This window comes from Melospiza melodia, chromosome 4 (assembly GCF_035770615.1).
Source record: "Melospiza melodia melodia isolate bMelMel2 chromosome 4, bMelMel2.pri, whole genome shotgun sequence".
NCBI lineage: Eukaryota > Metazoa > Chordata > Aves > Passeriformes > Passerellidae > Melospiza > Melospiza melodia.
Window position 1 is genome coordinate 10,298,785 of NC_086197.1, and position 27,686 is coordinate 10,326,470.

The 27,686-nt window shown below is 40.2% G+C and overlaps 1 protein-coding gene across 22 annotated transcripts in view; it reads left to right on the top strand.

Moving 5' to 3' along the window:
• MICAL3 (microtubule associated monooxygenase, calponin and LIM domain containing 3) overlaps window positions 1-27,686 on the top strand; it is a 173,086-nt gene that overhangs the window by 79,346 nt on the left and 66,054 nt on the right. For 14 of the 22 annotated variants that reach the window (XM_063153805.1, XM_063153804.1, XM_063153813.1 and 11 more), the window contains exons 10-25: window positions 227-353; window positions 879-972; window positions 2,110-2,257; window positions 3,491-3,687; window positions 4,596-4,708; window positions 5,171-5,233; window positions 5,992-6,165; window positions 7,167-7,259; window positions 12,366-12,461; window positions 14,518-14,574; window positions 16,408-16,512; window positions 18,970-19,077; window positions 21,638-21,745; window positions 22,373-22,559; window positions 25,871-25,959; window positions 27,067-27,154. In XM_063153805.1, the coding sequence (XP_063009875.1) occupies window positions 227-353; window positions 879-972; window positions 2,110-2,257; window positions 3,491-3,687; window positions 4,596-4,708; window positions 5,171-5,233; window positions 5,992-6,165; window positions 7,167-7,259; window positions 12,366-12,461; window positions 14,518-14,574; window positions 16,408-16,512; window positions 18,970-19,077; window positions 21,638-21,745; window positions 22,373-22,559; window positions 25,871-25,959; window positions 27,067-27,154 (1,847 nt within the window). The remainder of the gene's footprint in view (window positions 1-226; window positions 354-878; window positions 973-2,109; window positions 2,258-3,490; window positions 3,688-4,595; window positions 4,709-5,170; window positions 5,234-5,991; window positions 6,166-7,166; window positions 7,260-12,365; window positions 12,462-14,517; window positions 14,575-16,407; window positions 16,513-18,969; window positions 19,078-21,637; window positions 21,746-22,372; window positions 22,560-25,870; window positions 25,960-27,066; window positions 27,155-27,686) is intronic. The other 8 variants (XM_063153824.1, XM_063153825.1, XM_063153826.1 and 5 more) reach the window with 5 other exon arrangements.

The following is a 27,686-nucleotide window of genomic DNA, read 5'->3' on the forward strand; positions in this document are numbered from 1 at the left end:
AGCTATGCAGTGTCTGAAGTGGTTAGATTTCTGATTTGAATGTTTATCTCTCCAGAGTTTGCTTAGCCATAGTAGTAGTGATACATCTCTTAAAAAAAAACAAAAACAGAACAAAACCTCAAACCAGCCAAAACAAACCAAAAACCCCAAACCACCACAAAGCTTAAACAAAACAGATGAACCAAAACAAAACCCCAAACTTTTTTTTTTGTGTTATTTTCCCAAGGGAAAGCATTTATAGGCTGCTGCCTCAGACCACCCCAGAGAACGTGAGTAAAAACTTCAGCCACTACAGCATTGATCCTGCCACCCGATATCCCAATATCAACGTCAACTTCCTGAGGCCACAGCAGGTAAGTCGCAAATGGTGCTCCTGAGTGCTTGCAATCTGCAGTGGCTTTCCTCAGGTGAAGCTGTGCCAATGTTTTGGGGGCAGAGAGTGATGTGTGTGTAGCATGGAAGCAGTGAAAGGCAGTTGCATCAGTCAAAAGTAAACTTTGTACTTGAACAAATTCCCTTTTAGGAATGTTTGATTTTGATAATTTTAACTGTGATATAATGATACAGGAAACCTATAAATTTGTGTTTTCTATGTGTGCATGTGCATTTTCTTTGTAATAATCCAGTCTAGCAGTCTGTCATTGCAATTTGGTATCCACTGAGCAGCAGCAGTCATAAAATAAAACAGATTTTATGTTCAGCACCGATGAGCTGATGCTTGCTGTTGTGAGGTTCTTGGGATAGGATTTTTGCTACCTACATGTACTTAGCTTCTTTTTTGTACCTTGGGATGTCTCCTTATTGTCTTCTGGTTATTTCTGTGTGTCTGGGGTGCATGGCATGTTGATGATCTTAAATGTTTTTGTGTGCCATTTTAGGTACGCCACTTGTATAATACAGGAGACTTGAAAGACATTCACCTGGAGATAGAGAACTTTGTGAACTCCAGGACACCAAAGCTGACTCGAAATGGTAGGCCTGGCTGCTGTCCTATTCCTTTTGGTATTCTGGAGCTGGATCAGTGCAGGAACTAGAGAGCAGCAGGGCTGTAGGGTATTATTTAACCATTCTCTTAATTTAGAAAAGGTATCCAGTAATTGTTTTGTAAACAGTCTGAGCTTACAATTTTTCAAGTTTCCATTAGCATGGGAATTTATTTTTGTTTGCCTAATTTCCCTTGCTTTATAATGCTGTTAATTTTCTAAGCACATTTGTTTGTCTAGGCAGTTCTTTTCACTTCCTTTATCTCTTACATTGTCCTTGCCTGAAGTGCAGAAGCCTGGACTGGCTTCGCTCTAACAGTAGACTCAGAACTTTTACAAATGTATCAGAATGTATTGCTTGTGCAGTCTTGCATGTTCCTGCTTTCCTTTTCTTTGTCTCCTCTCTCAACTAAATGAGACCTCACTTTGCCTGCATTATTCTGAGAGCTAGATGCCTTGTGATAAGCATTTCAGTAGCTGTCTTCTTGTCTCTACCCTGAGGGCTATGTCAGACTTTGCCCTTTGCATGCCCAGATAGTGTTTTGGGATTCCCAGAGTGGCTCTGCTGCTAAGCCTCCCTTTCACTGCTGAAGAGCTGTGTAGTCTCTGCTCTTTGCCCTGCAGCCATGTCCCTTTAGGCTGCAATCTCATCAGATCTTCTGGTAAGACAAGGTCAGAATAGGTCAGTGCTTTTAAAGGAAAGTTTTCAAGGGAGAAGAAGTAGTTACAGAAGTACATTTGTCTGTTCTTTCCCTAGAAATGGTATATCTGGGCTTTAGAGAACATTGCTACTGTATGTCCTTTTGATCGTATTTAACAAGCCTTTGCAGCTGTTTTATATTTCCTGGGGCTCTTTTACAATAGCTAGGGTGAAAAGTCTGGCAAGTTACAACTTAGATAATTAGTTTTCAGCAAATTAAAAAATACTTTCTTGGATCTGAAATAGATATTAATAGTATTTTTGAAAAAAAATAAGAATCCAGTCCTCCATTACCCATTGCAGAAGGAACTTGTTTTTTATATTTAAGGTTTTGCTTGTTGATTCATGGGGGTTTGTGTTGTACTTAGAATTTGAGCTGTTGTTCATTTTTATTTTGAAATGTGCTTTTTTTTTTTTTTTTGACAGAGTCTGTAGCTCGCTCTAGTAAATTGCTCAGTTGGTGCCAGAGGCAGACTGATGGATATGCTGGTGTTAATGTGACAGATCTGACAATGTCATGGAAAAGTGGCTTAGCTTTGTGTGCCATTATCCACAGATACCGTCCAGACCTAATGTGAGTAACTGGCTGCTTCAAATCACTGGGAGGAGCAGGAAATTAGTGATGTTTGGAACTAATAATATGGAGTTGGAGGCAGTGCATTTGTGACTTAGGAAGAAATAGATTGAAATGAATTCAATTAAACTTGATAGAAACCAACATCCAGTGATTCACTGGCAGAGTGGAAGGTCATGAGAGCTTGATGAATTTGAAAATAAATGTGTTGTCATTTTCCCTTCTGGATGATTTGGCAGAATTAAGCTTCAAATTGGTACTGACTGGAAAGCATTATTGACTGACAAATTTTATGTGTGAAGTGAGTAAGGAACAGTTCATAGCTTCAGTTAAATCTCTTGTGAACAAGTCTCTGCATGGTCCTTTATAAATTTCCTGTTTAACAAAGCAACTCTTCCTAAAGACTTTCAAGCTGCTCTTTCTAAAATAGTGACCCACAGCCTAAACGAAGAGGTTGTTACTGTTTGCACACTGACTTGGTGATTGGGTGGATGGCAGAGGTGTCCTCTTTTGTGATATATTGGGTAAAACAGTGCTCAGATTCTGGAATGGGAACACTGGCTGCAAAAAGTGATGATAGCATAGATTCTGGTACTTTAATCTGAAATGTCTCCAACTCCCTGAAGAGACATCAGAAAAAGTAAATTCTAGAGCTGTACTTGAAGACATAATCCACTGTAAAACATACTGAAAATATGTGGAGTTATTCCAATCCATATGCACTGAATTACTTCTGTATTAGTGTACTTAAGTAAACATGAACTACACTGTTTAATAGCTTTATAGCTTGTGGGGAGTTCAAACAGCTTTTAAAATGCTTCATGTAACTCTCTCCAAGCTATAGTTTTTCATATAGTTATACAAGTTTTGGAAAAAGACAGCAGGATAAAAATGTGGATCAGTCAAGAGAAAAGGGGACAAAAAGTCAAGATTTAATTTCGTTCCAGGTGCACAGAAGATTTTATGTAGGAGGCACTGTAGAGTCTTCTAGTAGAGGAGGAAGTGGAGATGTATTTCAGAGGATGATGCTTTTTAAGAAAAGTCTAGGTGTTTAACAGGAGCAAACAAATATATTTGAGCTGAAGTTCACTGTAGTTAAGTAGCATCAACTTTGCCATGTTGGTGGAAAATAAAATTAGCATTTCAAGAGAAAAAAAAAGATGGATGTCTGAGTTCTTTCAGAAGACTGGTTTCTGCTTGATTCAGTGCAAGTCCTCTTTTTGCCCTTTGCAGAGACTTTGACTCCTTGGATGAGCACGATGTGGAGAAGAACAACCAACTGGCCTTTGACATCGCTGAGAAAGAGTTTGGGATCTCTCCCATTATGACTGGAAAGGAAATGGCATCTGTTGGAGAGCCAGATAAGCTGTCCATGGTGATGTACCTCACACAGTTCTATGAGATGTTCAAAGACACCATCCCCTCTAGTGGTAAGCAGTTTGGGGCACTTCTGTGGGATTTAAAGACTGCTCCAGGGTGAATTTGTGTGCTTCAGTTACCTTCATGCTGCTTCTGCATGAGCACATTGAGTGGTTACTCACTGTAGCTTTACATTACAAAATGTTGACTTGTTACTGGTGCTGATAAAAACCATGTTAGCAGCAGCAGGAGCGAAAAAAGGAGTTACTATACAATAGTGTCCTCAAAAGTTCACTTCAGCACTACTAGATAAATTTTCTCCTTTCTTACTATTGTTTGTTTAACTAATGTGCCTTGCTAGTAGTTGTTGAACAAGTAATTTCAAAACACCAGCTGAGTTTTATACCTATTTATCATCTGTGAATGGTGAGACTAAATTCAGGCCATCTTTGGAACAAAACATCTTTGATCAGAACTGAAAGATGTAATTACCTAACCCAAATCAATATGGCCAGCCTTTAAATATTGATAATGTTGTTACAGCTCTTTATTACTGGTGATCTTAATTCACATGTGTCTCTCTGGCAAGGGGAAAAAATTGGGTTTAATAGCATTTTAAAAATATAGTAAGTGTAATGTATTATTTCTAAAATTCTGTACTCTTTTTAAGAACACTGATGCTCATGTTCCTTAAAGCATGTTCTTTAAATATAAAAGTAAATAGGGTAAACACTGGAGGTTATAAACCCCGAAAGAACTGCTTTGAGCAAAATGAAAAAGCAGATTAGATGAGAAAGGTATTAATTCTAGACATTAGTAATTTTGTGCAAAATTTAGAAATAGTGAGAATTTCTGAGAATTTAAGAAAAAGACTGCTATGTTAAAAAGAACCAGTGAGTCCTTCAGTTGTGTATTCAATAACAGCACCATAGAAAAAAACTTCATGGCATTCCCTTGTTGTGCCTGTTGTCACTAACAGATAGCCTGGAGCTGAATGCAGAGGAAAAGGCCGCCCTGATTGCCAGTACCAAGTCTCCCATCTCCTTCCTCAGCAAACTGGGACAAAGCATCTCTCGGAAGCGCACTCCCAAGGTAAGCAGGCACAGCCCTGGGGCACTTGGACAGCCATGCTGCTGAAAATGCAGGTGTGAGTGTTTGTTAGTTTGCTAGAGACCATGTGCTCACCAGCCCTTGGTATGGGAAAATACATGACCTTTATGATTGCAAAATTACATCTCTAGTATGTACTCCTAGAGGTGTTTTTTAGTCTTAAAAGCTTAGCCTTGTGGTAGTACTTGGGCATATATTTTCTCTTGGAACATAGCTAGTTGCTCAGTTTTCATGATTTGAAAGTGTTGAAGAATTGTCCAGTTGAAAGTTACAATCCCCTAAGGAGTATCTAGGAAAAAAACTCTTAAACAAATGGAGAATGAGCACAGGGAATTAAATAAGCTTTGCAACTAAACTGATTAAGAGCACTGATGACACTTATCTCAGCCCAGAGAGGTATGAGAGTTATTTTTGTTTTCTTTCCCCTACTCCTTCTGTTTTCAGGACAAAAAAGAAAAGGAACTGGATGGTGCAGGAAAGAGGAGAAAAACCAGCCAATCTGAGGATGTAAGTATTACAGTGAGAGGTGTCAGGGAGCAAAATAAATGGTAGGTACATTTTTCCCCACTTCAGTTCTTTCATTTTTTTAATATCCAGGCAGGGATTATATAGGATTTTTTAGATAAAATTTAATTCTTCTTCAGAGGTTACACTTTAATGGTGTCTTTAGTGCTAATATTTCATTAATGTTTATGAAAGAATACTACATAATACTACTATAATAATACTAGAAGTGAATAACACTACAAGTGAAATGTTACAGTTCCCTGATGTTCTGCTTTTATTGCAAATTGCTATGGTGTGATGAGGACATCAACACTCAAAACTTCTCAATGAAGTTTTGTGGTATTGTCAGAAGCTTGATGCATATTTAAACTTTAACTTTGGTTTATGCAAAATCCAAACATTTCCAGTATGCCCACAAGGCAGTTTTTCAAATTCAGTGTTTGTAGCCAAACGAGTACAGGTGAATTAAAATTCAGTGCTTTGGGTTTGTTGTTTGAAGATGAGCTTTGGTTTATGTCAAGGGCTTCACAGGGGTGTTTCAGCTGAGGTCTTTTTGGTAGGTATCAAATAAGATTGAAAAGATCAGTAAAGTTTAACAGAACATTTGATGACTTGCCAAAGGAAATTAAAATCTGAGCTTTCAAGTGAGGCTGAGAGATTTGTTATCTCTAGTGTAAGAGACTTTTCACAGCAAAGGGATAGAAAGGAGAAGGTGATCTGGTTGTATCTTGTTAAATTTTGATGTCACTGATTGTTAGGAGGACCTCCCACGAAGCTACAGAGAAGAAAGGCCCACACTGGTGAGTGCCCTGACAGAGAGGAGGATTGATGCTGCCATTGGGAATCAGAACAAAGTCAAGTCCATGGCAACCCAGTTGCTGGCCAAGTTTGAAGAGAATGCACCAGTGCCGTCCTCACACTTACGAAGACAGGTAGGAGATGGATAATAAACCCCTTTGTTTTGGAATTGAAAAGGAAAACCATGGGTGATAGCATGCATTCCTCAAGACTTGGTGCCAGTGTTGCTTTTCTACTTCAAAGGCTCTCCTAAAGAAGAGTGAAGTTTACCCAAAGCTTAAATTTTACTAGTACAGGGTGGAGAAGACCAGCAATTGAGTTTCTTTTATAACTACAATTGCTCTTTAAAAGCTTTCCAGGAATGTTCTCCTTATGCTGTTTAAGAACAACCATTTGATTTCTGATTTGAACATTTTCATATCAGGTTGCATCTGTTTGTTCTTGTGAACTGTGATTAAGCTTTGTACGTGTGTATGTGCAGCAGATAAATGCCTGGGAGTTTCTTGGCAATCAGGATGTTAGTGTCATTCCAAGTGAGGCTCATTTGTTCTCCAGGATGGTATCTGGGCTGCTGCACTGCAGGCTAGCTGTCTTTGAAGTTAGATTGAGTCATTTGAAGCTGCTGCTGGCAGTGCAGTGTCAGCAGGATGAGGCTCAGTGTGGTTTAAGTGCCAGAGTCCTTGCTCTGCTGCATGAGTCCATCCCCACAGCTGGTGCCAAGCTCTGTGCCATGGCCACATCATGAATGGGACCTGACCTGGCTGCTTGAAAGCCAGCTCAAGTTTGTCTCTGCCACCCTACATACCAGCATTTGTAGTGTAACATAATCAGAATGGCCATGTCTATCCACACCATAAAATGTTTCTTCAGCTGCTACACATTGGCTGGCATACTCAGCCAATGATTTGAAGAAACAATTAAATGAAAGGAAAGGTCCAAAAATATGTGAAATTTCCCATTTTTGGTAATTTTTTTTCCTTTTTTACTTGCTAAATGAATTCCCCCCCTACCCTATATTTTTTTCTTAAATGTTTGTCTGTCTTAATCTGTGTTCCATTCCTATGGCTTTCTTTGAGTTTCCTTCACTATTTTATCTTTCCTCCTTGGTCCCACCTTCCCTACAACCTGCATGCAGCCACCTGTCCTGCCTTACCAAGAGCGTGTCCACAGCCAGTCATCCAGCAGACGAGAGCAGGGCCGGCTGGCCCCCATACCCCAGTGGAAACAGGTAAAGAAAACTCATTCTCACTACACTGCACCTCCTCACCCAGCACCACCCATCACTGTTGTGCTTTTAAGCCAGTTCTTTTCCAGCATCTTGTCTGAGTCTGTTATTTTAAATAATTTCCAGTGAATAAAGTCAACATCGCCCTTTGGTGATGATGTATGGTTTAATGTTTCAAAAATATTTAATCAAATTTTCCCTGCCTTCTTGTGATAGTTTCAACTTACCAAGACTTTCATGGATGTTGCAGCAGAAATTTTTGCCATAGAATTTCTAGATTCTTCTGTTAGAAATAAGGGAAACAATGTAACCAATTATGGAAACTTGAGGTAAAAAGATCTTATCTATGACATTAAAGCTCTTCCTTGATATAAATAGTAAACTTGGTTATCAGTTTTGCTAGTCCTATGTGAAATCTTAGGTATTCTGTAGTTGCAGGAGATTTTCCTGTGGTTTCCCTTTCTTTAATGCAGCTTTCCTTGCCAGCTTCTCACACTTGTTTCTTTGCATACTCCTGTGTTGCTGGGAATTCAGTACCTTTAAAGTTTTTTAATACAGAATAGGGACCAACAGCAGAAAAATCAGCAGGTATCAAATTTTATTTTCTCTCCAATGTTTCGGGCCATTGTCATTGCTGCTGTTTTTCTTTCAGCCATGTGCTTTCCAAAACTAAGACTTCTGTAATCTTTTCAGGCATTTTATGATACTTACCTCACTGGCTTCATCTATGATGCCTCATCTATGAACCACCTCACTGGTTTCTCTGTGCAAATGGCCTCCTCATGTTTCTGAGAGTGCTCAGAAGTATTTTGCTGATAGCCATAATTTGGAGAAACATCTACTTCTCTCTGGCTGTAGTTTAATCAGTGTACTTTGGAGTCAAGAGGAAGAAGATGACACTGCTTTGGAAATTCACTGTTCTTGATGAATATGGATTCATGGTGATCTTTGTGTCTGAGACATTCAGCACAATTAATTCTGCACATCATGACTGGTGCCCTGATCTAGAAGATTTCTTTTCAAGGAAGAAGATCTAAGTCCAGAGAAATTATTGTCAGGATGCTTTGCTTTCCTGACTCAGTATTTGTTCTTCTATCTTTTGTCTCATCAAAATATTCTTTATAGGCTAATGAACATTTTGAGATGGATTCACATAATTCATGATTAAGGCAAATTTTATTTCTCAAGAATACTTATTAAGGCAGAAAAAAAACCCTGAAGCAAAAAAGCTGTACAATATTAAGTGGGTTGATGAGTACTCCTTGTATTACCTCCTAGAAAAAGAAAAACTGGATTGCACTGGCTGTCTTTCTGTTTTAGCACTTGGAAAATGCCACATTCCTGCACCCTTGAGATTTCTATTTGAATTTGTTCCTGAAAGTTTATGAAGGCTTTATAATTAAGCCTTTATAGTGAAACACAAAAGTTCTTATAGCCATTCTTTTGTCATTGATAGAAAAAAAGGACTAAGTTTTATTTCCTGTTTTTATTGAGGATTTTTCTCCTCACCAGGGAGCATTTTTTTGGGTTTCTTTGTTCTTGTTTATACCTGCACTACACAACTGAAAAGAAATTTTAAAAAAGGAAGAAAAAATCCTTCTCCTCTTCCTATACAGACATGCTGTCAACATCAAGGAAGAAGTGTAGGGCATATCTCTGAAAAATCTTTCTGCAACAATTTTACTTTCAGAGGATTTAAATTATTTTTTTCAACACTGGCAGTGATTGCCCTGTGTGGATGATTTCCCTCTCCGTATTACACATGGAGATGATCTTTCCTTGATTAGTTCTACTGCATCAACAGAAGATGATTGATTCCTGGGTCCAGATGTGTTGCAGGATTTGCAGTGCTTTTGTAATGAAGAAGTATAAAACTGGGTCTCAAGGATGCCAGATCTGCAGGATGCAGAAGGACCAAAGCCTCACTGATAGGGTTCCTGTTCCAAAGGTTCCTCACTGTGTTCCTGGGGAAGGGAAGAATATGGGTTACCTTTATTCAAAAGCCATGGATGCACAGAGCCATTTATTCTTGTCTGAACAGAGACTGCTGAAACCACCACTGAGCCAAGCAGCCAGCTTTGCCAAGCCTGGACAGAAATCCCCTCCTGCAGGAAGTTGTTGCTGGAGCAGTACCTCAGCTGGCTGCTGAGATTTCTGGTTCTGATTGCTTTGGCAGTCAGAACCTGATAGTTGTGAGACTGCACCTTTTGATGGTGCTGGACTGGCCTTCCGTGGTGACATTGGTCACTCTGGCTTGTAGCTCATGCCTGGGTGACAGACTGCCAGTAGAGAAGTGCTGCTGAATACCAGGACCTGTCATGAATCACAGAATGACCAGGTTGGAAGAGACCTTCAAGATCATTGAGTCCAACCCAGCCCCAACACCTCAACTGAACCCTGGCACCAGTGCCAGATCCAGGCTTTGTTAAACACATCCAGGGATGGTGACTCCACCACCTCCCCAGGCAGCCATTCCAGAGCTTTATCACTGCTCATGCTCTAAAGGATTACTATTGCTTCTGACAATTCTTTAGGGATGATATATGTTTGCTAGAAAGAACTGTTCACGAAGCTTGTGTAAAGGTTTCTCTTCTGGCACAGGTGTTGAAGTTCAGGAGCAGAAACTTCTGCTACTGACTGAATATATCACATAGCAATTACCTTCTAGGGGAGAGTGCTTTGTAGAGGAGCAAAACAGCTCCTAAGGGGACACACGGGAGGTGTTGGGTGTTACTGAGAGAAACCACAGGTTGCTTAATATTCTTACTAGCTGGCAAAATGAAGTTGAGATCCTCTCTTTGGGAGAAGGGCACTTTTATGATTGACAGGTTTGGTTCTTCCTGTCTTTTGGAAACTGCATGGAAGAGGAAAGTATATTGCAAAAGCATAAGAGCGGTTGCAAGGAAAAAAATTGCAAAGGAAATGGTCTGGGTTGGACCCACAGTTCTGAAGAGAAAGTGGCATCTGCCTTGGGGCATTGCCTGCTGGTGTCTGTCAGGTGGAGATCCTTAACTGTACTTGCTTACCAGTTTAAATCTAAAATCTTGTTTTACCCTTGCATTAAGATATTAGGTGAGCAGTTTCCTTGAGCTTGTAAAGCAGGAGATACAACACCTCTGTGTGTTGTATAGGTGAGGTAGAGGTACCTTGCTAAGAGAGAATTCCTAGAAAGAGTGAAATCCTGGGAGAATCTGTTCTGAAGCAGTTTTTACTGTCATCACAAGACCTTTAATGCTGTCTCTCCTGGAAAGGTGATGCCTGCTTGTATAAGAACATCTTCCATCATGTGCTCTATGCTTTCTGAGCCATTTTGGCTGCTTTTGGCAAAGAGCATCTCATCCAGGATCATGAAGCCTTTGAAAGCCATATGGTCTATCCAGAAGAGGATCTGACTGGGCATGGTGTGAGAGACAAGCCTTTTAAACTGAATTTTGCCCTGGATTTCCAGACTTTCATCTTGTAGCCTTCAGCAGTCTTCTATTGTTCTGTAGGTCTCTTGTCAGCAACAGCTTTTGTCTGTCATACATGAGCTTAAATCATGTTTCATGTGTACAAAGATACTTGTAGGATGGAGATCCCATGTTTTTTGGTGCACATCTTTTCTGCCTCTGGACATCTGCTGCTTATTCTTTTGAGACCATTCCCTAAAGTGTCACAAAGGGCAGAAGTGCAAACTTTGCAGTAATTTTGTTGGAACTGTGTTTTTTGAAGATAAATAATGACTGAGATGACCAAGGCAGCAAGAGCTGAAACCCCACCAGGAGAGAACTTAAAACACCAATGACTTCTGCAAATACTGCTTTTTTACCTTTAATTTTTTAATTTAAATATATTTTCTGCATTCCTATAGTCAGCCTTTTCTTGTGTGCTCAGAAATACATTCTGCTGGAGGGCTGATGGAACATGTACTTCATGCATTCATCCAATATTACATTCTGAGATTTGCCTTGAAAAAATAAGCAACTTTGTGAAAATTTTGACATTTGAAATGCAAACTTGGCCATGGACAGATGAAAATCCACGAGCAGCTCTGTGGTTGAGAACGTTGCCATGCTTTCAGTTAGAAATGAGTGACTTCATAGCTAAGCCTTTTGAAACAACATATAAATGTTCCTTATCCACTGCAGTGCAAAGTCATATGCTTCAGTTTAAGCTGCTTTTAGCATCTGTTTGAGATAGAGGAGTGTATTATTTATCTAACTGTTTTGTTGAAAAGGAAGAGAGCACCCAAACAGATGTTAGTGCCAGCTCGTTTGCAAGGGCAGTAATAAACATCTGTAATATGTCTACACCATGTGCAGATTTTAGAGCCTTATCTAACACTGGCTTTGGGTACACAGCATTTTGTTTTTTCCCAGTGCAACCATTTCCAGATATGCTCTGGTGAGAACTCAGCAGGAAAAGAAAAATCAGGCTGAAGGCTCATTAATAAACAAGAAATGGTGGAGAAAAAAGACCCTACATAACAAGGAGTACAGCACTAGAAGAGCATGTTTTCTGGTGTGTTAAACTGAGGACATGTATGTGCATTGTGTAATATGCAGACTATTAAATACAGCTCCATTTTATCTATAAACCAGCTGGATTTGTGTTCTAACAGAATGTTGTACATTTTAGCTTGCCTGAGATGGTGTAATGTCTGTAAGAGAGAAGAGATCTGGAGCTGGGAGCAGAACACTGAGACTTGAATTGTATTAGTAATGAGCTGCAAGCAAGAGTAATTAGGTCAACAGGATGGATATTTTTAAGCATTTTAAGGCTCAGCAATAAGTAATTTTTCATGAAGCAAAAAGAGCGGTCCAATTGTGCTATGGGGAGTTCCAAGTTTTGCCTTTAACTGATTGTAAGACCTTGACTCAAAAGCTGTTGGTTTAATTGCTGATTGATACAAATCTGTGTTCACTGACTGTCAAATGTGATTGTGTGGCTCTGGGTAAAAACTTGGGTCTCCTCTTCAGATACACTGTGGCTTTAGCTGATTTGAGAGAGGTGTAAGCTTAGATCATGGTCTCAGTTCATGCATTCTGGCCTGTCTCACCAAACCACTGGTAATGTTACCTCTTTTCTACCATTATTATGATTTTTTTTCTTTTTCTGTTTTAAAAAAAGATGAGGCATAAGGAACGTTCTCGGACCTGCCCCAAAAAAGTGATCATGCTCTCTTCTTGCACTCCATCCTCCTCTCCATCGTATCCCAGGCAGCAGGTGATTCCCTCTGCATGCTCTGTCCCTTTCTCTTCATTGCTGTTTGCACAAGTGACTAGCTCAGTTACCAAACAGCTTATTTACAAATACACTTCCAGTTTTCTTTCTTTCAGGTGCTGATGGGGGCTTCTCACCCTCTTAGGTTAGGAAGATAAGGCAACATTAACTCACTGGAAGCATGAAGAGTCTCCACTGGAGACTGAGATTTTGCTGTAGGCAGATTTATTACAGAACCCTTTCTTAGTTTTCAGATGCAACAAAGTAGAAATTAAAAGTTCGGAGTAATGCAGGGAAAGAAAATTGAATTTTGTTCCATGTCTACTGTCTGTTTAAATAGGTGTGACTGAAAATTTGCTCTTGTATCCATTAAACTTTTATAGGATTGCTTATCTGAAGTGGCTTTTGAGTGTTGTAGTGGCCTTCACATGTCCACTGTGGTCCTTCTGTTTCTCCCACACGAGGCTCTTGTCTCAGTCTGGCTTTGAACCTGGAGCAGTGAGAGCTGTTCTGAGCCCACTGTATAAATGTGCTTTCAGATGTTTGTGCACATGTATTTGCTGTCCAGTTACATGTTTCCTGAAATCCTTCTAATATTTCTGTCTTCTTGTATATTGTCATTGTGCTTCTTTCAGTTGTATCCTTTAAAATTGTTTCATTTTCCTACCTTCAAATCTACTTCTTGATCAGTTCTGAGCTAGAGGTCCTGAAAAGGCAGGTGCAGTCCCATTGAGCTGTCATGACATCACATAAGGATTGTACAAATTAGTTTCCCCAGAGGTGAAGCTGAACTGTCTTTGCTGAGCTCTTGAGCCTATAAACTGTAAAGGAGCATTACCTTTTAGCAGAGTAGACAAGTTTTATTCTTTGGCAGAAAGTTTGACTTGCATTATTGCTGATTTCTCAAATTTTAATTACATGTTGCAGTTTATCTGGTCTAATTATTGTCAGCCTCCAGGACACACATTCTTTGCTGCCTCTGTGGTGTCTGCATCTGCAAGATAGATCAGCTCTGCCTACTGATCCCATTTGAAACTGTCCTAACAGAAAAAGGGGTTGGTTTTCTGCTGTGAACAGCAGCCTTTTCAAGAAGGATACAGGAGAGGACATCTGGGTAGAAAGAGTGAGGAAAGCCCTTTTCATGAGCGAAACCTGCAGTGTAATATCAGCTGATGTGATAGCTAGCTGCCTGCCTCATGTCAAAATCCTCTGAAAATTTTGTTGGATACATTTTATGAAAGAAGAAAGGCTTTCCCCAACCTTACAGATGGAGACACAAAGGTAGTTAAATGCTGAGTTTTACCTTCTAATCTATAATGTAGGATTCATTTTCCAGGTAGAGAAATTTGTTTTTACTCACAGGATCTTGTAGCTCTGTATTTTCCTTCTGTCACCTCTCCAAGTGTTTGTTTGTCTTGTGTCTTTTTGGTTGCCTAGTTTAATCATGAAGGCCAGCTCTGCCAAGTGTATTTTGACCATTTTCTATGTTGTGTTTTATGGAAGTCTTCCTTCTTTTAACTCAGGAATTTTTGTCCTCTGATAAAAATCCTACAGAACTGATGTTAGGCTCAGTCAGAGTAATGTGCTTTTGGAAGCATTCTTTCTCCTTAGGAATGATTTTTTTCCCCTAAAATTGTCTTGGCCCAGGCCTCATAGAAAGTCAGATGGATCTGTATCCATGTTACACTGATGTCTTTTAGAACCTTTAATTCTGCTCTTCTACTGCATTTATTCTGCCACTTCTTTTAAACTCTCCATCTCCTTCCTCTGAACTAACATCACAGTATGAGTTATACTGAGTGCCTTACCATCTTTATTGCACTAATTTGATTACATTGTGGTACTATGTTGTTGTTTATAGACCTAATATAAATATATACTTTAAAAAATTCTCTACAGGAGCCAACTTGTTATTGCCAGGTTTAAATTATTCTTAATAAACTTCTGCTCTTGTTGTGGCTTCTTTTCTGCCTGCATCATAGGAAAAATCAGATAAAGTGTGTTGTGATTAGGAAGTTGGTCTGTGATTGTTTTTAAGCTCATCATTTGTTGCCTGCAGAGATTCAGGGAACCTGGTGCTGGCTATTCCGGGGATCTGAGACCCAGACAGGAAAGGGTAAAAAAGCATGAACAAATGGCATGGGTGCTGATGACACAAAGCTGTGGTGGATGTGTGCAATCCAGAGGTCAGATCCAGGGGGTGGTGAAGCACACTTATCCTAATGCTGCTGTTAGCACGCTGCAACTGCTGAGAGTCAGCCAGGAGCGATCCCTCCTGTGTGACACCCACATAAATGCATAACAAGCCTTCATCAGCAGTTTGCTATATGCTTTTATTTTGCCCTAGGTCGAGCACTTGGGCTCTTATCATTCTTCTTTGTCTCTTACACCTCTTTAGGGAAGTATGCTGTGGCTGTAGCAGAACAAGAAGAGTTATGTGTTGTGCTAATTGATGCGAACGTGGTTGCATTGTGTTCACCGCTTGCTTTCTGGATGGTTAAACAACTGGCATTCCATCTTGCCTCCTACAGGCCAAAGTAAAAGGAAAAATGATGAGGCATTATTTAGTATAGAGACTTTGAAGCCTTCTTAACAATGAAATATTCAACAGTCTGTCTGAATGGCTCAGTATTATACAGAAGCATGGGAAAATAAAAGATAGGCACTCAAAAGGACCAGTTGATTTGAATTCATATTGACAAATTAATTGACATTCCAGTACAGGCTTTGAATGAATTAAGTCATAAATGGAAGCCAGCAATAAAACTGTTGCAACTTCCAGAATGTGTTCTAACAAAAGCCTTTTGTGGGCTGAATGTTTTCTGACAGGCAGTAGAAAATGAATACACGTGTCTGCAATGACACAGAAGCCCACAGCTTCATAACAGACCCCAGTTTTAGTGAAAATGATCTAGTAGGAAGGAGTAGGTGGAACAGAAAGCAGCTTGAAAGTAGAGAGTATTATTAATGCATCTGAATGGGAAGAGTGTTTCCTGTAAACTGGGTGTGAGCCCGATTTTCTGTTCTGCATTGGAGAACAATTAGTAATACAGAGCTGCACCCTGGCATTCTTGACAGATCAAGCCTCAGATTTCTTGATGCACATGTTTGTAGTTCCCGTCCATTTACTTTTGTATTCCGCAAACAAATTAGCTGAAGGCTGTGTGGTGCTACAGTGACTTATATAGCAGGTCACCTGCTAGGCCTTTTTTCATGTCATCAAGTGCACCACACAGCACTTTAGGAACATTGATATGAAAGACCAGAACAGCAGAGGTGTCAAATATTGTGCCTGGGGTGTATTGACTTGGTAGTGCAATAAGAACAAGTAGGACAGTGGAGTTGCATAAGTAAAACTGGCAGCTTCTGTGAGTGTTTGATTGTACTATTCTTTGCTTTATTTAGACAGGCTCATTAAACATGCTCTCTTTGGCATGTGGACTATTTACTTTGCATATACCACCATCTTTAAGAAATTAATTCATTCTTTATGAGAACCGAAATACATTATCCTAAAATGTGTTTCTGTACACAAAATCTGAGAAACAAATAGGTACAGGTTGAGATATTTAAAGGAAATCCTTGAGAATGCAGAACTCTGGATAAATAAACTTGACAAATAAGGCCCTTTGTGCATGACAAAACCACATTTTAGAATTATTTTTTGATGGTAATGCCAGAGAGAAAGGCTATGTGCTTGTTTGATTTTGGCTGCTGCAGTCCTAAGAAGAGTTGTGAATTAATGTAACCAATTTTTTCTTCCCCCTGAGGGTCAAAATGTAGCACTTCATTAGAAAAGTACACACTGAGGGGGGAAAAACCCCAGTTTTCACATGAGAGCTTCTGTTACTGTTGTGCATGTGAATGTCATACCTTTTGGCTGGCATTTTGGTGTCCCCTCGTTTTTGTGCTGGTTTGTTTACATCCTGCCTCCTTCCTCGTCTCGCAGAGATCTCCTCGTTTATTGTCTCATGACCATGTGCCCATGAGTATTGAGCAAAGGGCATGTCAGCTGGCTGCCCTCCTGGAGTCCAGACGTGCACTGAGGCATCAGGTGACTACAGCCCTGCCTAGCTGGTGTCCTGGAGCACTGGGGGATTCTGGGTACAGGTGAAATCTTGGGGCAGGAAGAGGAAAAAATCACCAAAATATGATGGCCACTGCTCTACGGTCATGTGGTTAAAACAACCATCAAGACTATTTTTGTCTTTATTTTAGTGTCTTTATTTGACTTGCCTTTTCTTAGCTGTCTCCTTGTTTGGTGAGTGACCCTTTCTGTTCCTCAAAACAGGATATAAACAATGAAGTAAAAAGCAGCCAGTAAACTTCAGAATAAATGAATAAATGCTGAAAACCAGCTGGGCTCTGGATCAAGTCATCTCACAGTGGTCATTTAGCAGTCAGTCCCTTGCAAATTTTACTTGCTTGTGGAAGCAAGAATATTCACAATTTCCAAGCTTAATCCCTGGCTCTGTAGTACTACTTGTGTGTCCATCCTTCCTGTGCAGTTGTTTCCAATGGTAGAGCTGGCAGTTTGTGCAGATTGTCTTTGATTGCAGTGTACACTTCTGTTTTGTTTTGTTTTGTTTTTTGTGCCTAATTTTCTCCCCAGTCTGTTGTCTTTGGGCTATGGGAGCATGCCAGTTTGAACTGTGGTTTCTTTGGTTGCTCTCTGTTTTCAGTTATCTTCAGCAGTGCTTGGCAAACTGCAGAGTGCTTTTTTGGAAAGCACCATCTACAGAAGTGATTTTGTTTTATAACTTAACTGTTTTGAGTTAACCATCCCAAATCAATCTGTCTACTTGAGCTGGAGCATAAACAGTCCCAGAACTTTTGCTGGTGGGCACAACTTTTGCAAGCCCTACTAAAAAGAATTTTGTGACATCTAGGTCACTTCATGTCATTGGGGTTTTTTTGGGATGCCATCTTTTTCTGATGGCTAAAATCACAGGAGCTGTTCTCCAAGAAGGAACAGCAAACCTTTGGCTAGATTTGAAGTTTTGGCTGTGAAGGCCTGAATAAGAACTCTACCTTAAACAAAGCTAATATCTCAAGCAGGGCCCACAATGCTCATGTGCATTTCCTTATTCAGTTAAAATGATGACGGAGAAATCAAGATCTAGACCAAAATACTTTGCTCCTACCTTTTGTAGTGTTCTCTGGCAATTTTTAAGCTCCTTCTGAGTGTGGAGATGCAAAGATAGCAATTATTTTTGAAATTGTCTAATTTCTGTATCATGCAGAATTGAGAAGGAGGAGAGACTGAGAACACAAAGTAGAGGAAAGCATAAAGTGGGTAGGGCAGAGAGGAAAAAGGAAACAGATGTTGGAACACTGCAAGCAATGATGGATTATGATGAGGGATTTCAGAGAAGAACAAAGAAAATACTGAGAAAGAGGAGGCTTAGCAAAGTAAGGACATTTACAGAGAAGAAACTTGATTAAATGTTCATTTACTGAAAATTTTTGTATGAACAATTATATTTCCATAAATTGGGGAAATTGTGAAAGCCAAGCTCTTTTGCATTTTGCTCAGTAAATTTAATCTTGAGGTTAGCCTATTCCAAGTGGCTAGAAGTAGGTCTTTTCATGGGTCATGCAATTACATGACATTTAGTTTTCCTTTTTATAACTAAAACCATAATTTATTTCTCAAAGAAGCCAGTTATTTGTAATGTGACTATTTTTTTATTTCCAGACTATAATTTTTAGGAATGCAAGTTTCTTCCAGTGCTGTTTGTCCAATACTTCCAACTTTTTCCCTACTTATATGAAGTATTCATTGGAGGATGGGCATAATCATCTGTAGAGATGATGATAAGGGCATATTGGAAGACCAAATTTTGGGTTCTCCTGTGAGAAACCAGTTTGAGAAAGATGCAGGTTCTCAGTCTGTGATTTATTCTTTGCCATTTGATAATCAAGATCAGCAGATTATTTTATATTGATACATTTTTTATTTTGTTCAGTGTTTCTAATCATTTTACAGTAATTTTTAGGTTGGAAATTTGCTGTTAATTACTGGAAATACATACAAGCTAACTTCTTTCTCTTCTGTCCCCTAGGAGAACAGAGTTTTGCTTTATATAGTTAAAATGAAGAAGAGGTCTCACATGGCCTGAAAGATGATCTTAGTGCCTTGGGCCAGTAATAGAGAACAATGGGAGATACAGAAGGAGCAGAGGAAATTGATTTGGGGTCTTTGCCAGTGGCTTAGTTGGTTGAATTACAGGAGGTTGGACATCTGTGGAAGTAGGTAACTGCTTCCAAATGGTCCTAAATAATATAAAACGTAATAAAGAGCAAATTTGGAATAACTACTCTGCCTCGCTAGGGAGAAAGTAAAGATACCCTGGGTGTTTTTCTCAAAGTTTTCCTGTAAGAGTCCTTAAAAAATTGTTCTTGATGGTAGTTAGAAAAGCCTGGGCTGTTTTTTTTTTTTATGATTATTTTCTCTTCTCTCTTGGAAGAGCACATGTATGATTGTGTTGATGTTTATTTTATGTTTTAGCCTGAGACGGAGCCGTCTCGCCGATTCTTTGTTGACCAGTGGGAGCTCTCCCGTAGCCTCCGCTCTTCCAACCGCCCTTCCTCACCCTCCTCCGACTCCCTGCGCCAGGTAGCCCTCACCTGAGCACTCCAGGTGCACCCAGCTGCCTTTGCTTGCCAAGGACACTCACAGGACACAGCCAGGCTGGCACTGCTCCACCTGCAGAGCCTCTGTGCTTGTCCCTGCACAAAGCAGCCTGTGCCCAGCGCAGCTCGGGTGTTGCCAGCCATAGAGCAGTTTGAAACTAAATGTTTTTTAACATTAGTGTCTGTGAGAAGTTTGTGGTGCATCTCTCACTCAGACCAGGGGTTTTGAGCACTGGTAGTCCTTCTGGCTTTGCAGTGAAGCTTTCTGGTTTTGCTTGCTGCTTTTGTTGAAGTTTTGGGCTAAACAACAGAATGTGTTTGTGCATATGTGGTTAATGGACAGTGTGAAATAAAAAGTGCTTTGGCTTTTTGAAAGATCACTGAGAATTTGAACTAGTTACAGTTGTCCTACATAAACAGCAGGAACTTGATTTGACCTAAGCTGGAGCAGGTTCTTTGGCTCCTTTTGAAAATGTTGCGGAATGTTGTAAGTCTGGAAGACCATGGAAAGAAAGATAAAATGCTTCACTCGATACTCATAATTAGGCCAGATGTGATATGTAGGCAAAAAGCAAAACAAATCAGAAACACAGAACTCCAAATTAAAAATTCAGCAAGTAAATTTCTCACACAAATAGTCCAAGGTACTGTCAGTTAATATTAACATTCATTTTTCTTAGCATGGAACATGTTACATGCTGGTAGAATTTTCAAGGTCCTGAAGGATCTGCAGTTGAAGGTTTCAAATCAAAGCTTGATTAGGGGAAACCTGGTTCAGCTAGAAGGAAGTTTTCTCTTGGAAATGCCTGATCTCTCTTCTAAGGAAACTCAAAAAGCCTCAAAAGCTCTGATCATTCAGAGGAAACAGAAAACTCTTGGCCAAATTATGATGATTGCTAGTTAAAAATCAATGATGAAGAAAATTTTAGAAGTGAGCACCATTTTAAATGTCATGTTTGATGACATGTATGTCATTGAAAAGCAACTCTGCACATATGTATGTGGAACTTGGAAACACATGGAACCTGGGAGACACAGAGACAAATCATTTGTTATTTCTTGCATATAGAAATACTGCAAGTGTTCTGCCCCTTGGAATGGAATCAATAGAAAGGTGTAAATGCTTTCTGGGTAGAAATAAACCCTCCCCTGATTACTGCAGTGACAGAGAGCTTAAGGAATTAGGACTGTAATGACAGCAGCAGTAATCTCTGGCTGAGCACTCCATTTTCATAATCTTTTTCCCCAAAGAAGTGCTCATTCTATGCTGAATTTCAGTTTCTCTGATACTTCCTGCTGTTCTCAAGTCTGAACTTGTGAAGATTTTAAACATTCCTAAAAGGCTAATAACCACACATATTAAATTAGTTATTAGTTGAGGGAAATAACTACTGTGCTTCAAGCAAGTTTTGCTATAAGTAAAGGGGTTTTTAAGATACAACTTTCCTTTTGTTATCCTTGGCATTTCCCACTTGCTAGAAGCTGAGTGGCTCTCTGATCCTGTATTAACTGAGAATCCAGCTAGAAACATTCAAAATGCTGCTTAGTGTGAAAAAGGGAAGTTGCTTGGCATGCTCTTTGCTGCTCTGAGTCAAACCCGTGGCGTTTGCAGTGGGATTGAGCTAACATGGATGTAACCACCTCATTTTCTTAACCATGTAATTATTGCCAGTGGTTGTGTTTCCTGTGAAAAACACTTTCTCCACTCCTGCAGTGATTGAATTTGGCTTGCAGACACTCATTTGGTACCATCTAAGGTAACAGCCAACTTGCCTAGACTGCTGAAAATACTGGAGGGTTTTCAGATATCCAGAGTTATGGAGTCAGTCTGTGCCCATGATGGAGAAAAGCCAAGTCATAAAGCCATGTTCAGGGTTGAACAAATATATGTTCCAGATGTATGCAGGTATGACTTTAATGCATTGGATGAAGGCTCTTCCATCTTTTTTTCCATCTAAACCTCTGCGTATTTTTAGGACTGGAAGAATTAATACTTTTGACTCACTGTGAGTTCTTTAGTTAAGGGCTTCTCCCTGCTCTGTGAATGCTCTGTAAATTAATTCTTTCCAAGTGCAAAGTACACAAATATACTGTTGTAAATCAGCATGTTGCATTAGACTTGGTAACATGCCTTCTGAAAGGTCTTTGTTTCTGATGTCAATTTTACCTGGAACCTAAAATCTAACCTATATTTAGTCTCATCTTTTAGAAGTGTCTATACTCAAGTTTCCAGGGACAAAATACCCCACAGATGAAAACAAGATCTGCTCCCTTCATCATAGTATTTCTGGAACACTTAAAAAATGCAAAATGCAAGCCTTCCTGTCTGTTCCTACAGGTGATCCTGGACTGTACTGGTGATTTCTGATGACACCGGCTTTGCTATTACTACTTGTCACTTTATTTGTCCACTGTCTTGGCATGATTTGACCTCTCTGCACCTTTTCACCACCTAACCTCTCATCGTTCTAATTAATTTTTTTTAATTTGATTCTTTTTTTCTTTTCTCACATCACTCTTGTTTTATTCAACCCATCTGGTAGAAGTACATAAAGATGTACACAGGCGGAGTGAGCTCATTGGCTGAGCAGATAGCCAATCAGCTTCAAAGGAAAGAGCAGCCCAAAACCCTTCTAGACAAGAAGGAACTGGTAAGACAATGTGCCAGAGATGAAGTGTGTTTGTGCTTAGATGTTGTGTAGATCTCAAGTTTTGTGAGTGTCCACCAGTTTTGTGAGTTTTGTTACGCCACTGATGGAATCTGTTGTAGCTCTGTGAGACATTTTTGTTTCCCTTTCTCCATCCACCCTCACTCCTATCCTCGTTTCCTTTGCCAAATATTTTAACCTAATGCCAGCGTCCAAAGACTGGGTGTAATGACTTGAGAAAACTGTTCATAACACTTCTGCACTGCTGCTTTCTGGAGGAGACACTGGTTTTGGTAATGTAGGTCTAAGAATTGCTGTTTCAGGATGTTCTAATGGTTTTGCCTTTCTTCAAATGCCTCCTTAAGTCACTGATTTCAGGGTCCTCATTAGTAATACTGGTGTCCACTCATCTATCCAGAACTTATGTAGGCATGGCATCCTAGGAGCCTTTTTCCTGGACAACAAGGTTAGTTTTTGGTGTCCTGGTTAAAACCAATGTGAGTTGTGTCCAAGAACTGCAGCAGCGTCCAGGTGCTCCCGTGTCCACATAACCAAAGAGAAAACATGACCTGGGTGTGTGATCTCAGTGAGGCTGGACACACAAATTCAGCCATCCCTGTTTGTGTCCAGGGCTCACTCAAGAAGGAGTTCCCCCAGAACCTGGGAGGCAGCGACGTGTGCTACTTCTGCCGCAAGCGGGTCTACGTGATGGAGAGGCTGAGCGCCGAGGGCAAGTTCTTCCACCGCAGCTGCTTCAAGTGCGAGTACTGCGCCACCACCCTGCGCCTGTCCTCCTACGCCTACGACATCGAGGACGGTAAGGGAAGGGCCTCTGGTCACCAGGCTCCTCCTGGCCTGGCAGATCTTCTGTCACTTAAAAACTGTTTGGTGAGTTAGGGAGCAGGGTGACTTCCATTCCCCAGACGCCATCTCTCCAGCTGTTGGAGCTTTGGGGATTTCCTATGGCCAGGTCATGGCGGCAGCAGAGCAGCCAAACCCATAGGAGTTAACATTGCAGTGGTGCCTGCAGAGGCTACCTGGAACAGAGGCTAGACAGAGCTGAAGGAGTAAAGGAGGGATTTCTTTAAAGGTTACACCCTGGCAGTACAAGTGCCTGGCCATGGCTCCACCCAAGATGGATGGCAGGTCATGAGTTTTCACACTTTTATAAGTTTTGGTCCATTTCCATATTTGGGTTAATTGTCCAATTGCAGCTTCAGGTTCTGAAGTCCCAACATCCCAGATTGCTCTCCTCAATTCACCATTGTTCACACTTTTGGACTGAAAGCTGCAACAGTGTCCTTGGTTCTCAGGCTGGAAAAGGATTGTTTTGTCTGACTAAACTGTCAAGAGAACTTGCTAACACTTTTTATGAAGTTCAGATTTACACACTAAGGCAGTACAGAATCTGGAAAATATGAAATCTAAAACTTAAGGCATCATTAACAGCTGCTGGAGTGCAGGGTAAACAAATAGTAACTGGAGGCTTTAAAAAGCTTCACAGGCTGAGTTTGAGGGCTAGACTTTTTACTGTCCTCATCTGACAGTATTTAAATAAAACCCCTGAGTGTTTAATACTACTTAAGAGAAAATAACAAGTTGGAGAGAAATGCGATCAGCTTGTTCTTCTTGAAGGTACCACAACTGTCCAACTCTGTATGTTTATTTTAGATGTAATAAAACAGGAACTTATTATCAGGGGCTGTTGATAATTGGTCATTACAAGCTGAGTTCTACTTATATAGAAAACATGGAACATTAAAGTTGAGTAGAGGTAAGTCAATGTTAGACTGTTGTAGCAGTAGTTACTGAAGATTCAGTAATGGCTTATTTTTTGTATCTGATAGACTAAGGAGAAAAGAATATGATTACAAAACTTGCTGATGCCTCAATTAAGAGAATCTAACATGCTAAGAACAAAGGGAAGCTTCAGATATGCCCTACAAGTCTGAGAAACCAGACAATATGGCAGCAGGTGAAAGAAACTGTTAATCAGCAAAGCGTGCATATTGAAAGTAATAATTTAGGATCATCCATCACTTGTGAAAAGTCATTTCCTTGTAAGGGTAGCTGTGTACTACAGTTTTTGAGCAGTGATTGACAAAAATGTATGAGAAAGTATTTGAGGTAAATATTGATTCACATCAGCAGGTATGAATTTATTTTCTTACACAGCTGCCTATCTTTAATCCAATCTCAGTAGGAAAATAAGTGTAAAATGGTGTAAAACTAGTGACAAGTAAGGTGCAAAGGATTCTGTTTCAGACATAATGGTGTAGAAAACAGAATAACAAGAAAAAAGTGTTAGTACCTGTATTTTTCCCACTGATTGAGATGAAGATGAAGTAAAAATTTTAAATTGATGTCACAGGATGACACTCCAAGATATTCTACTGCAGATTGAAATTGATGGGTGTCCATTCTGTGTAAGAACAATCTTTTAATATATACTGGGTAGAAAAATGGCTGCGGAAACACCATCTGGTTTAAGGGGCAAAAAAAGAACTAAAATTGTGTATTCATAACGCATTATATAATGACTTTAACTAATGGATTTGCTGGGTTGTGAAGAGTTGAGGAAACTTAGAATCAAACCAGACTCCCAGTAAGGAATAGAAACCCCTTTATTGCTTGTCTGGAAGGTCATCAGACTTGGCATGCAAGTTTAAAGGGGCCATTGGTAATTTTGAGATCAACATATAAAAGCAACATCTTTGTCAGAAATCAAAGCTGGGGAAAAGCATTTTTTGAGCACTGCTGTTATTTTGAGCACTCACAAGTAACTGAATATCTGACTGTCTGTTAAGCAGTAACAGACTGAGCTCCTCTGTCAGCTGTATGGGCTGAAGCAGTTTTTACCACCAGATTTTTAGTGATTCCCTCTGCAGGCATGCTTGTGTGTGCAGTTATGGCCAGACAGTTCTCAGTGAAGCAAACACAAAGCTTGGAGTTTCAGCAGGCTTATAGCATTCATTCTGAAGTATTATATGCCCAACATTTGTGTGTGTATATGAAGCAGATGTGGCTAAACAGAAATCTGTGGTATCTATCTGTTGTGAAAATGTAGCTTGTATTTCATTCTGAGTTTTCTTTGAGAGTTAAAAAACCAAAGCTATGCACACATTGTTGCTGTTCATCTGGCTGTTTGGGCTGACAAGCATTCTGCAGTCAGTGTCTGGTTTTAGGCTTCAGAGTCAGAGAGTTTTTGTGTAAGAGCTTTTCAGTTGTTGCTCATTTCAGACAATGTCAAAAAGCAGGTTTTGGTATGAGTAAACATTAAGAAATACTTATTGAAGTAAAGATTTCTAGAAAGATGTTTGTCACTTCTCCATCTCTGTGCTGTTATTTTGCAAATAGCAGCACAGAGAAATTAGAGGCAGAGGTCAGAATATGTGTTGGGAATGCATTGGCAAAGCTCTAGGAATGGGATGGCACTGGAGAGTGCTATGGGCTGCATATGCCATGCAGGATACACTGACAAAGGTACAGTGGAAGATAATTATGAGGCATCAGCTTGCTGCTTTTATTAGTACCAGTAGTATTTGCATGATGGTATTGCTAATGCTGCTTTGTCTTCCTGGCAGGGCTCAGATAGCAGTGAGAAACCTCTCTAGACTTCTGGGGTGTTAGCAAACCAGCAGGATCGCAAAAGGTCTTATTTGTGAAAATGAGTCATTATCCGTTTTACAAGTAGCCACTGTGCATTTTTAGAGATGGTTCTTTGGGAGTTAACGCTGTCCTCTCCCACTTTGCTCTGCTGGTTGTATTCATTCTTGCTTTTTCCAAAAGTGCTTCTGCCAGCTTTTCATGTGATGGTTTCTTTGTTCCTCACACACTGCCGCATTGTTAGCATGTGATGCCACACAAGCCTCACAGCTTTGCTTTGGTGTTTGATAGGATTTTAAACTAAATGGCTGTCAGGCACCCAATGGAAAAGAGCCTAGTTACAAGGGGAGAGAGCAGGGCTGGAGCTAAAACTTCAGCCAGTGTTTGCCTCTGCATATAGTGAAGAAATTAGAAAGAGCAACAGGAGTGGCAGCAGAAAACAAGTTGCAGTGAGATGGACATTTATATTGTGCTAAATTCCTGTGTTCCTCTTCCTGACCATCATTTGTGTTTTATCTGCAGGCAAATTCTACTGTAAACCTCACTACTGTTACAGAGTCTCTGGTTATGCTCAGAGGAAGAGGCCAGCAGTGGGTCCTCTGTCAGGAAAGGTAACTCATTGTTTTCATCTAATGTGCTGTGTTAATAGATTTGGGTTCTTAACATTGACAAAACATGTGTGATGGTTTGGGATTTTTTCAGAAAGTAGAAAAATTCAGGGTGCATTTAGTTGCTTTATCTATCATGAAAGCTTACAGTTCAACTAAATCTTATTTAAAAGCAATTCCTCTACTTAGTACTGCTCTTTTCATGGTACTTATTATCAAATTATGTGCTATCCTGTTCAAAACAGAATTTTGATTTGTTTTTCTTGTCAGCTGAAATAATTTCTCAGTGGATGCTGAGACTAAATGAATAATGTTACCAGTTCTAGTTTTGCTTTGTTTCTCTGTGGTTTTGCCTAAGATGAAACAAATTGTTTGCATTTCCTTTGAAACACAAAGTTCTACCCCTCTTGCATAAGCTATGAAAATCACATACCTTCATTTCTGAAGGTCTGCTGCATGTTAACAGGAAGCTGCATGAAAATAGAGAATATCCCCTTTCCTATACTATCAAAATAGAAGTATTTGTGCTGTAAATATAGGATGAAGAGACACTGTTATACAGAATGGGCTCAGCTGTCCCTCAGCTTTTGTTGTTATAATCCAAGGCACCTCATTTTTCTCCTCAAGCCCCTTTTCAGTATTTTCACATACTCTGAGCAAGCTACATGCTGGTTTCTTAAGTTCTGTTAAGCTTGCATGCTGCAAGCTGCCCTTGTCCCTTAAATTATATTTTTCTTTGTGCAAGCAGTGGTGCCTGTCCTGCCTGATTGTCAGGTTTTATTAGTACAAGCTGAAGCTGTACTCCTTTTGCAAGGATAGTGGATCTATCCCAATATGTGCCATACTTCCTGCCAAAAATAAAGACTAGAAATGGTACCTGTTTTATTTCCCAGAGGAGCAGATTAAGGGCTCTTACAGCTGTGACTTTCTTGGCTATCCAGTTTGTTTTTCAGAGCTTTAATAAAGCCTTAAACTGAGAAGGAGCATGTTTGTTTTTCAGAGCTTTCCTTACACGATGCTTGCGAGGCATCTCAATTCCTCGCTCAGCTGTTCAGTACACACAGCAATTCCAACTTTAACCTGAGTTTAACTTGCCCCACCTTCTTGCAGGACACCAAAGGACCTGTGCAGGACGCCATGGCCAGCGATGGGAGCGGACGGGCCAGCAGCCTCCCCAGCTCAGCAGAGAGGGCCCCAGGTAGCTCCGCTTCCTTCTTTGGCAGGGTGGTGCAGTTCTCACTCGGCCTCGTGGGCAGAGTTAGGGTGCTGAGCCAGCGCCTGCACAGCAAAGTCTCCTCCATTGGGCACCACGTAGCCCAGAACCCTCTGGACTCATTTTTCATGTGTCAGCTGCTGGCATTTGGGGTTCCCTTTCTCTATGTCCAGTCAGAAGTTCTCGGGCAGATCCTAGGGGAATTCTGTGGGCAGCCTGCTGACCAGTGAGATTTAATGTCATCCACCTTTGAGCTGTGTAACTCGTTTGGTTTTTGCGGTGCCTTGTGAATTTTGTGTGCTACATAGAAATCTCAATATATTATTTTGCACTGTGGCTTTGGGGCCTAGATGTTCTCAGTTCTTTCAAGGACATTTTTGAAAGAATACCAGGAAAACACAGATGCTCAGTTGAGGGTCTCCTCTGAGTCAGCCCAGATAAAGAGCCCTGTAATGTATGCAGCTCAATGTCAGTGAAATTGAAAGTTGTTATAAAGAACTGGAATAGCTCATAAACT